At 40.2% G+C, this 12,166-nt stretch overlaps 1 protein-coding gene across 9 annotated transcripts in view; it reads right to left on the bottom strand.

Moving 5' to 3' along the window:
• Positions 1-12,166, bottom strand: part of SEC24A (SEC24 homolog A, COPII coat complex component) — a 120,434-nt gene that overhangs the window by 56,320 nt on the left and 51,948 nt on the right. For all 9 annotated transcript variants that reach the window (XR_014836261.1, XR_014836262.1, XR_014836263.1 and 6 more), the window contains 1 exon segment: positions 515-997. Coding sequence is in view for 6 of the 9 variants with exons in the window: in NM_001243924.2 (NP_001230853.2) it covers positions 515-997 (483 nt within the window). In the remaining 3 variants the exon portion in view is untranslated.

The following is a 12,166-nucleotide window of genomic DNA, read 5'->3' as shown; positions in this document are numbered from 1 at the left end:
ATTGCTTTCTGACCACAAATGTGCTCAATAACACTCCTAACTCCCAAAATACTGTCTGTTGTCACTGGCCCGTCCATGATCCTATGATCCTACAATTTCTGGAGCTAAAAATGGTCTACGCCATCTTAAAAAAAAAAAAAAAAAAAAAAAAAAAAAGTCAAGCCTTAGATCCAGTCCAAAGAGAGATCACAGGGATTGAGATTCTCTAGAATATACGATGGAACCCTATTAATAAAAGTAATGGCCATTCCTTAAGGAAATGGTTCTGCATGCATACCTGAAACCCTGAAATATCATGAGAGACTCAGAGGATACCTTCAGAGGAAAGACGCAAAGGAGAAACAATCATGATTTCAAGTTAATCCAAAGATTATAGACGTAATCTATTTAAAGATTAATAATGATAAAAAAAATCGACAGCCTCCTATATGTTTTTAAGGTTGTAATATTAATTCAAACACTTAAGTAAAACTTCCCCATTTCTACATTTTAAGCACTCCTGTAAGAACCCTACCTGATTTTATGAAGTTGTTTTGAAGTGAAGTATCTGCAGAAGAAACATACTGATGATTTGTCAAATTTGTATTCCCCGACATAGCTGGCTGGGATGATGCACGAGGATAATGGTTTGTCTGTGGTGAATAGTTATACTGCCAATTCAAAGGTGGTGGTATGTTGGCTCCAGGAGGAAAGCTCCCAGAAGGCATTGGTGTAGCAGCTGGGTTCTGAGAAGTAGGTGGTGGCAATCGGGAAACAGAACCACTATGGAGCGAAGGTGTCACTGGATTAGAAGCCACAGGTGGTCTATAAAGAGTCTGTCCAGGTCCCTGATAACTGCTTAATGGAGAAAGAGTCTGGGAACCACCAGAGTTAGACTGTTCAGGGACTGGATTCAAAGTCTTTGCTGGTATTAGATGAGGGTAGGATCCTGGAAGCTGGGAATTATATCCTTGGCTCACCGATACTTGTGAAGACATCAGTGCATTTTGGACAGGACCTTCCAAAAAGAGGAAAAAAAATTAATTTTACAAATAAAGCAACACTTAAAATAAAAAGAGTAAAACATACAACTCTTACAACTCAACAATAAAAAGACAAATAACCTAATTAAAAATGAGCAAAGGATTTAAGTAGACATTCAAACATGCTTCCAAATGGCCAGTAAACACTTGAAAATGTTCAACATCATTAGTCATGAGAGAACTGCAAATCAAAACTAAAATGAGATACCATTCATACCATCTAGGATGGTTAAAATGAAAAAGATGGAAAACAATGAAGGTTGACAGGGATGGAAAGAAATCAGAACCCTCATTACTAGAGGAAAGGTAAAAGCAGTGCAACTACATTGGAAAACAGTTTGGCAGTTCCTCAAAATGTTAAACATAGTTATCACATGATCTGGCAATTCCACTCCCGGTCTGCATAAAAACCTGCACACAAATGTTCATAATATCATATTTGTAAGGGCAAAGAAAAAACCCAATGGCCATGAACTGATGAAAACATAAACAAAAGAGGGTATAACCATACAGTGGAATATTATTTGGTCATAAAAAGAAATGAAATAGTGATGATATGCTATAACATAGATGAACCTTGAAAACTTTATGCTAACAGAGTTCCTTTCGTGGCTCAGTGGTTAACGAACCTGACTAGGACCCATGAGATTGCAGGTTCTATCCCTGGCCTCGCTCAGTGGGTTAAGGATCTGGCATTGCTATGAGCTGTGGTGTAGGCTGGCAGCTGTAACTCCAATTTGACTCCTGGCCTGGGAACCTCCATGTGCCATAGGTGCAGCCCTAAAAAGCCAAAAACAAACAAAAAAAATTTCTTCCAAGTAAAACATGCTAAAGAGCATACACTATATAGATCATTTATATAAAACATCATGAACAGGAAAATCCATAGATACAGCATGGATAAAGAGGTATATCTGTGGTTACAACTGCTGGGATGAGGGAATGGGTAGTAAATGCTGATGGATATGGGGTTTCTTTTGGGGAGGTGATAAAAATATTTAAAAACTGATTATAAGATAGTTGCAAAACTATGACTACATTAAAAGTCATCAAACTGTACATTTTAAAGTATTATTAAAAAAATTAATATCTAGAATCACCACTTGTACTTAGGAATATGCTATCAATTCTGTCCATAAAACTAGACAATAACACAGTGGGTTAAGGATCCAGTGAGGCCACAGCTGTGGCTTGAGTTCGATCCCTGGCCCAGGAACTTCCATATGCCACAGGTGTAGCCATTAAAAAAAATTAAAAAAAAAACAAAAAACAAAAAAACTAGACAATAAAAAGAAACAAGATGGGAGTTTGCTGGTGGCTCATGAGTTAAGGACTTGGTATTGTCATGGCTGTGGCGCAGGTTCAACCCCTGACCCCAAAATTTCCACATGGCACAGGCACAGCCAAAATAAAATAAATACTGCCAAAAAAGGAATATTTTTTTTAAAAAACATTCATACCTTTTTCTTTGGACTTTTTACATTTAACAGATTAAAAAAGAGGAGTTCCTGCTGGGGCGTCTCCGTGGCACCAGGATACAGGTTCCAGCCTCAGCCTGGCACAGTGGGTTACAGGACCTGGCATTACCAACTGAGGCTTGGATCTAATCCCTGGCCCAGGAACTCCATTTGCCACAGGGTGGCCAAAAAAGAAAAAAAAAAAAAAAAACCTGCCCATTAAAAATAAGTAAATAAAAGGTAGAAAAAGAAAATATTTATCTTCCAATCATACCCCTTCAATCCATGCAACCAAAGTTCAATATCCTCAGCCTAATCTGAACCCTTTCATAAATTACACAACACTTATACAAACATACATAAGCAAATGCATGTAAAGAGAGAGGTAGGATGGGGGGGCCTATAAAAGCATATGCATATAAATAATATGAAGCTACAGAGGGAGTTAGTCTATAGGCACTGCTCTGGAAAAAGAATAAAGGTATCTTTCCAGGACAAAAAGAATAGATCCAAATATATTAGTTGCAGCACTGTCTATAATAATGAAAAATTAGAAACAAATCAAATAGACATCAACAGGAGACTCATTTGTAAATTAGTCACTCAACAAATTATCAATAAAATGAAGAGTTCCTGTCGTGGTGCAGTGGAAACAAATCCAACTAGGAACCATGGGGTTCTGATTAGATCCCTAGCCTGGGACCTCCATATGCCACGGGTGCGGCCCTAAGAAGACAAAAGACAAAAAATAATAAATAAATAAATAAAATGAATAAACTAGATGTACTGGGGTTTTCTGCTTTTTAGGGCCACACCCAAGGCATATGTAAGTTCCCAGCCTAGGAGTCAAATCAAAGCTGCAGCTGTCAGCCTACAGCACAGCCACAGCAAGGCTGGATCCAAGCCATGTTTGCAACCTACCCCACAGTTCAGGGCAATGCAGGATCCTTTACCTACTGAGAGAGCCCAGGGATCAAACTCATATCCTCATGGATACTAGTTGGGTTTGTAACCTGCTGAGATACAACAGGGATTCCCTGATGAATCTTTTGATATAACTCACGTCATGACAGATGAAAAATCAAATTTCTACTGTGAAAGATCTTTCCGATTTAGGGAAAATACTAGGAAAATGTTTTAGTTTGCGGAAGATCTCGGCTTAAACTTTTACACTATTGATTACATCCATAGTTCTCTATGAATTAATGAATATGCACAATGTACATGCAAGGTAAAAATGGCATAAGTCCTACTGGACAACTTGGAAGTGACTTTAGTCCTTGCCAGATACCTCACTACTGCAAAGGCCTAAAAGGAAAGAACAAACCAGGCTATTAAGACCCAACATAGCAGTTCCCGTCATGGGTCAGTGGTTAACGAATCCGACCAGGAAACATGAGGTTGCGGGTTCGATCTCTGGCTTCAATCAGTGGGTTAAGGATCCGGCATTGCCATGAGCTGTGTGGTGTAGGTCGCAGAAGCAGCTTGGATCCCGCACTGCTGTGGCTCTGGCGTAGGCCAGTGGCTACAGCTCCGATTAGACCCCTAGCCTGGGAATCTCTGTGTGCCACGGATGTGGTCCAAAAAAGACCAAAAAAAAAAAAAAAAAGACCCAACATAGAGAGACATGAGAGAGCGAGGTCAGGTAAGCCATCACACTGGCATCAAGGGACCAAGCATTTGATTATTAATCTTTTGATAGAAAGCAGTAGGCAAAGAAAGGAGATTAATGAAATAAAATTCCTATTATATGGCAAGACAAGAAATTTTCTTTTTCCTTTTTCAGCTGCATCCAAGGCATAGGGAAGTTCCCAGGGGAGGGGTGGAATTGGAGCCAATCTGCAACCTGTGCTGGATCCTTAATCCAGTGAGTGAGACCAGGGATCAAACCCACATCCTCATGGATACTAGTCAGATTCTTAACCCACTGAGCCACAACAGGAACTTCAAGAAAATTTAAATATAAAATTTTTCTGGAGTTCCTATCGTGGCGCAGCAGAAACGAATCAAACAAGGAACAATGAGGTTGCAGGTTTGATCTCTGGCCTTGATCAGTGGGTTAAGAATTCGGTGTTGCCATGAGCTGTGGTGTAGGTCACAGACGCGGCTCAGATCTGGCGTTGCTCTGGCTCTGGCATAGGCTGGCAGCAAAGGCTCCGACTGACCCCTAGCCTGGGAACCTCCATATGCCGCAAATGCGGCCGTAAAAAAAGGACAAAAGACAAAAAAAAACCCCAACTTTTCTGTGCCCCTTTGGGCCTCCTCCCTTTGGTGTGTACTTTGCATCTCTATCAACCAGACCTACTCAGGAGATAACCTGCCTTATTAATCTTGTAAAGGTCATGGTGACTCACTACCTGCCTTGTACATGCAGATTTGGATCGTGTAAACTGTCTACACATCATTTGATGTAACAATTTGTCTCAAAAAAAGGCATATAACTGTACTTTGATCTGTAACAGCTGGAATATTCTTCAGCACTTTCTGAAATACTGTTAGGTCTTAATCCTCAAATAGGCTGGAAAAAAATTTTCCATCTCTTTTTTAGATCTTAGACCACTGATTAATTTCAGCACCAAGACTACATTTAGGCTAACCATTCATTTTATTCCAAATAGAATTTTATTTCAAATAGAATAGGGACATTCCATTCATTTCCTAACTGAAAAGACACATTTTATTAAATATCTTCTGAAGACACAAGGTGAGGAAGGTCCACTCCATCTCTGCCCTCAAGCAGCTATAGTCCAAATGGGAAGACAAGCAGGTGTGAGGACAAGAGAGAGTGAAATCTTAAAGAGATAATAGGAGTTAGCCCCAGGAAAAGGATTGTCAAGAGTGTTCCAGGAAAAAGAAGCAACTTGGGCAATAGCCTGTGGTCATGAAAGGGCATTGTGAAAAATCAGTGCGGCAGAGCAAAGTCAAGTGACTGAGTCAAGCGTCTGAATTGAGGCAGAAGGTTAGGACATAAAAGAACCTCAACTTAAAAGCCTATTTGGGGTCATTAGTATAAAAACTGACATCTCACAAAATTTCATGGCCCCCTCTCACATTTTTATTTAGCGTTTTATCCCAGGCAAGTATGTTAGAGGCCTTCAAGTCAAGTGCAGCCAAGGCAAAGCCAAATATTACCAAAATGAACAAAATAAGCAAAAGTCTTCATTTATGTGATCACCAATGAAGAGAAAAGAATATGCAGTCATAAGACCACATAGTAGAAAGACAAATTCAGAAGAGCCTGCTTTGTAGTGGTCACTATCACAGATCCATTTTGACTATGATGTGAATTTTCCTTCTTTTCTTTCTCTTTTTTTGCCGTGCCCATGGCACATGGAAGTTCCCAGGCCAGGGACTGAACTTGCGCCACAGCAGTGACAACTCCAGATCCTTAACCGCTAGGCCACTAGGGAACTTCAGAAAATTTTATTTTTATATGTACCAACTTGTAATAGTTCATTGAAAGGGTAGTAGTGGAGTTCCCATCATGGCACAGTGGAAACGAATCCAACTAGGAACCATGAGGTTGCAGGTTCGATCCTTGGCCTTGCTCAGTGGGTTAAGGATCCAGCGTTGCCATGAGCTGTGGTGTAGGACATAGATGCAGCTTGGATCTGATGTTGCTGTGGCTCTGGCGTAGGCTGGCAGCCGGAGCTCTGATTGGACCCATAGCCTGGGAACCTCCATGTGCCTCGGGTGTAGCCTTAAAAAGCAAAAAAAAAAAAAAAAAAAAGTATAGTAGTAAATATTTAACAAAGTTTTCACTAAATGGATTTTAACTATATTATTCTGAAGTCATTAATAAATTATGTAACCCATCAAAATAATGGATCAGAGATTTTTAAAGGGATCCAGAATACACTACCGTGATATTTTTTTTGGGCGGGGGCTGCACCTGCAGCACATGGAAGTTCCCAGGCTATGGGTCAAACTGGAGCTGCTGCTGCCAGCCTACACCACAGCCACAGCCACAACAATGAGGGATCTGAGCCATACCTGTGACCCATACCAGAGCTCACGGCTTGAGTCGCTGCTGTGGTGCGAGTTTGATCCCTGGCCCTGGAAATTCCCCGTGACATGGGTGCAGCCAATAAATAAATAAATGCAGGAGGCTGCTTCTCAATTATCCAACCAGCAGGTTCAGAAACAAAGGTAAAAGAGGTTCTACTTTTGTAAATTCCTATTCCACAGGATTCAGTGGAATCCCAGAATCTGTATTAGTAAAAATCTCATGTACTGGTGATTCTCACATACTTCAGAATGAACTTAATGCACTTTAGAAACCACTGATTTATAAACATGAAATTATTATCCATAAAATCTAGTATGTAAAAATTAAAAGACAGTTCTGACACTATCTCAATGAATACAAAAAGTTCACAAGTTTCTTCAAGAAAGTCTACTGAACACTCACAAGAACACGCTTAATAAACTAAACCTTTCACATAAGTCTAACAGTAAGGGGAAAAGATACCTCTCAGAATCCTTTCCCCTAACACTCCAAGTAAAACAAACTTTTGAAATTTCCTATTCTTAAGCAATTCATTCACGCAGTCCATTCAGTTAATAAATACTGAACTCCTATTTGCCAGGGACAATATATGCTTTCCAAACCTATCATTCATGAATCCAATTGAATGACTAATTTAAGATAATTCAAGGCTTCCCTGAATCTGGTTCTATTACTTATGCTGTCCTACATGAAAGTATAATAAAAGCCACAGAAAAGAAGCCAAGGATTCAGAAACATCAGCATGCAGTTCCCGCCGTGGCTTAGCAGAAACGAATGTGTCTAGTATCCATGAGGATGCAGGTTTGATCCCTGACCTTGCTCAGTGGGTTAAGAATCCGGTGTTGCCGTGAGCTGTGGTGTAGGTCGAAGACACGGCTCAGATCCCACACTGCTGTGGCTGTGGTGGAGGCTGGCAGCTACAGCTCCGATTAGACCCCTAGCCTGGGAAACTCCATATGCGACAGATGTGACCCTAAAAAGCAAAACAAACCAACGAAACATATAAAACATCAGGAATTACACAGCAATGTGTTCCTTAAACCCTGAAAAGTTCTTTCTGTGAATGTGCCTTTAAATACAACATGTTTGAAGGGTAAGTTAAATGCTGAGGGGAGGGGGAACTGACTTAGCACCTCCTCACACACATCTAAATACACTCTGATCACTTAAAAGAGTTGAACAATTCAAACTACAAGTGCAACAAATGGATGCTACCGCAGGAGTACAACTTGTGGATCAGTCACTAAGAGTGAGGGCTTTAAGAAAACAAAGAGTTCCTCTCATGGCGCAGTGGAAACAAATCCGACTAGGAACCTTGAGGTTGCAGGTTCCATCCCTGCCCTTGCTCAGTGGGTTAAGGATCTGGCATTGCCATGAGTTGTGGTGTAGATGGCAGACGCGGCTCAGATCTGGCGTTGCTGTGGCTGTGGTGTAAGCCGGTGGCAACAGCTCGGATTTGAGCCCTAGCCCGGGAACCTCCATATGCTGCGGGTGCGGCCCTAAAAAAGACAAAAGAGAAAAAAAAAGACAACAGAAAGCAATCAAAAGTGAAGAACAAATGATAAGAATCAAAGTGGGGATACCAGTAATTTCAGAGTCTAGAAGACATTTATGCAATGTGATGTTGAAATAGCAAAGAAAAGGACTCAATACGAACAAAAGTGAGGGTCAGGGTATGTATTAATTATAATCCAAAGGAAAATAAATTAGGTGGCAATTTTGAAAAGTTTCAGCAAATACTTACCGTAATTATATGCATCTACCTACATAAAGAAACCAAAGAGAAGGGTCTGATCTTTGATTCAGAGATAACTACCAAATAAGCTGAAAAAGTGGTTAAGACTGCCTAGTCTAAATCTAGGTTCCAAAACAAATCAGCTGTGTGACCTTGAATGAGCTGCTTGACCACTCATCTCAGTCTCCTTGTCAGTAAACCTACCAGTTCTTACCTCATTGGGCTGTTGTGTAGATTAGATGTAATGATGCATGTACTGCAACCTAGTACAGGGACTGGGCATAGAGTAAGTACGCAAGAAAATTTACTTCTTATTGTTACTCATAATTTCAGGAGCTCCCAGTCTATTAGTAGAGACTAACAGGAAATTTAATGCGATAAATTCTATTAGAGGTATTAATGCAAAGAGTCATGGCAGTCTAAAGACGGCCCCCGGAGTTCCCGTCGTGGCGCAGTGGTTAACGAATCCGACTAGGAACCATGAGGTTGCGGGTTCGGTCCCTGCCCTTGCTCAGTGGGTTAACGATCCGGCGTTGCCGTGAGCTGTGGTGTAGGTTGCAGACGCGGCTCGGATCCTGCGTTGCTGTGGCTCTGGCGTAGGCTGGCAGCTCCAGCTCCGATTTGACCCCTAGCCAGGGAACCTCCATATGCCGCGGGAGCGGCCCAAGAAATAGCAACAACAACAACAACAACAAAAGACAAAAAAATAAATAAATAAATAAAATAAAGACGGCCCCCAATGAAAACATTAAAGGGAACTCAGCCACAACAATCAATGTTATAGACCATATGCCAATTTTAGTCTTAGCATACTTCGATTATGACAAAGACTTACTATGTTAAAAGCACACAACCATAAATATGGTTTACCTCACAGTAAAACGAAAAGAAATTTACATTTCTGTCCTGTCTAAAATAGAGATATGAGCACAAGTCTAGCATTAAACTGCTGTCCAACCCCTCCCCATATTCTCTTGTTTTCGCTGATAATATTGTATAAAAGTTCACAGAAAAAGTCACCAGGAAAAAAAAGAAGTCAAAAGTGAGCCCATCTTGGAGTTCCCTTCATGGCTCAGCAGAATCGAATCTGACTAGCATCCAAGAGGACACAGGTTCGATTGGCTTCGCTCAGTGGGTAAAGGATCCATCGTTGCCATGAGCTATGGTGTAGGTTGCGGACATGGCCTGGAATTGGTGTTGCTGTGGCTGTGGTGTAGGCCGGCAGATACAGCTCCAATTTGACCCCTAGCCTAGGAACTCCCATGTGCCGCAAACGTGGCTCTAAAAAGACAACAACAACAACAAAAAAAGCAGCAGCTAATTAAAAGTGGGAGTCAAGATTTGCCTTTAGTCTGCTTATACGGTAATCAGATAAGATCTGCCAGTTTAAGTAGTCTTGCAGTTTCATTGTCAATTTCTGCAAAAGAAATAAATGTACACAAATCTACACAGAGTTTCAAAAAAAACATGTCTAGATAACCAATGGAGTGCAGTGCAGTCTACCACAGAAAGAAATGTCTAGGCGTGCGAGGGATTCTGTAATATAATGACATTATATAATATGAAATCAAGTTAGAGAAAAATGAAAAAGGTGACTATTATAATCTAAAAAAACATAAAGATTGAACTGAACTGTAGTGTATAATTTAAGGAAGCTACATTAAACCTAAAGCTTAAGAGTATTCAATAGGGGAGCTCCCTTTGTGGGCTCAGCAGTCATGAACCAGATTAGTATCCACGAGGATGCGGGTTCAACCCCTGGCCTTGTTCAGTGGGTCAAGGATCCAGTGTTGCCATGAGCTGTGCTGTAGGTCAGGAGCTGCAGCTCCGATTCAACCTGTAGCCTGGGAACTTCCATATGCTGTGGCTGCACCTCTAAAAAAACCAAAAAAAAGAGTATTGAATAGAATATTTAAGCAGCAATAAGTACCTAAAAAGAGTTGACCAAAAAAATGAGATTCTAACACTAAACCTTTTTTTTTATCTTCTAGAGAAATACCTTCCCCTTCAAGTCTCCACATCCCTACTCTCTTCATGAGATAAACAATAAAGGAACCCAATACAAGACATTAGCCATTTTACTGTGAATACTTTTACAAAAAGCTATAGAAATAAGGCTTATAAAAAGACTGTCAAATTTTTTTCTTTTTTTTTTTTTTTAAATCCTTTCTCCTTTTTAGAGTGGTAATGCTCTTTATTTTATTTTATTTTTTTGTCTTTTTTCTTTTTGTTGTTGTTGTTGTTGCTATTTCTTGGGCCGCTCCCGCGGCATATGGAGGTTCCCAGGCTAGGGGTTGAATCGGAGCTGTAGCCACCAGCCTACGCCAGAGCCACAGCAACGCGGGATCCGAGCCGCGTCTGCAACCTACACCACAGCTCACGGCAACGCCGGATCGTTAACCCACTGAGCAAGGGCAGGGACCGAACCCGCAACCTCATGGTTCCTAGTCGGATTCGTTAACCACTGCGCCACGACGGGAACTCCAGACTGTCAAATTTATATTTAAACAAGGGTATATACCATATGACCCAGCTTCTGGACATTTATCCTAAGAATACAAAAACACTAATTCAGAAAGATATATGCATCCCAGTGTTCAATGCAGCATTATTTACAACAGCCTAGATATGGAAACAACCTAACTGTCCATCAGTGGATGAATAAAGAAGATGTGTACATACACACAATGGACTACTACTCAGCCATAAAAAGAATGAAATCCTGCCATTTGCAAGAACAAGGATGGAACCTGAAGGTCTTATGCTAAGTGAAATAAGCAGACAAAGACAGATACCATATAATTTCACTCATATATGGAACAGAAGAAATAATTCATAATTTCATAGATACAGAGATCAGATTAGTGGTTACCAAGGGCAAGGGGGTTGGGGAGGTGGGTGAAATAGGTAAAGGGGTCAAGTGTGTGGTGACAGACAATGAATAGACTTGTGACGGCGGTCACTTTGTAGTGTATACAGATGTTATAATTATAATGCTGTACACCTGAAACATTTTTTTAAATGGGGGAGGGGCACATATTTGCAGTCCTATGATTTCCTCTCCTACCTGACTCGCTAAATGGTTTGAGCAACCTGTGTACAGGGACTCTTTTCTTACTCTCTTTTATATTTCTAAGGACAGAACTTAGGTATGCAATAAATGTCTACCGGACTGGATCAAATCAATATAGTGACATCTCCAATACAGTATATATAGTAGCTAAATTGCTTTAACATTTCAAAATTATCAAAACTATACCTATATATAAATTTACAACCATATTTGCATGATTTGCCATTTAAAGCTCATGTAAAGTTGCAATTTATAGATTATAAGAAAAGCCATAATCATACGACATCTTGCTTAAGTTTTTGATCTTAAAGTGAATGTCTTAAAATCACTTCATTCTCAGTGAAAATATAATTAAACAGCCTAAAATAAAATGTAGTTTACATAATCTGTCACCGTAAATCTCAGAAAGAAAAACTGATTCAACTTAACACCATTTCAGGGCTTACCCCCACTGATTCTTGCTTCTGCCTACATACCTGCCTACTCACACACATTTTTAAAAGTCTTTTAGGGCCTTCTTTGTAGAGAAAACAGTAGTCTCTAAAATAGAGTGTAGCTATTTTAGTCATTGGCTATCTTCTCCAACTTGCCAGCAATCTTAGATTCCAACGGGCAATTAAGCATTTTAGAATTATTCTACTACTTGTTTCCAAGAACCAAAGTTTTACAAGTAAACTAGTAACTTGGCAAACTGTTGGCAGAAAACGTCTTATATAATAATAGCAATTATAGCAAACTTAGTAAATCACAATATAGGGCAATTCAAAGAATCCTAGAAGGGGTACACAATTAGAAGACAGCCTCATACCCAATGAAAAATTATAGTGCCACATGCACACTCTGGTCAGAGGTTCAGAGACGTGTACAACC

The sequence above is a fragment of the Sus scrofa genome, chromosome 2 (assembly GCF_054392235.1).
Source record: "Sus scrofa isolate SSC_HxYL_T2T_F1_AM1 chromosome 2, Sscrofa_HxYL_maternal_Yorkshire_Landrace_v2.0, whole genome shotgun sequence".
Lineage (NCBI taxonomy): Eukaryota > Metazoa > Chordata > Mammalia > Artiodactyla > Suidae > Sus > Sus scrofa.
This window is presented reverse-complemented; position numbering and strand designations above follow the sequence as displayed.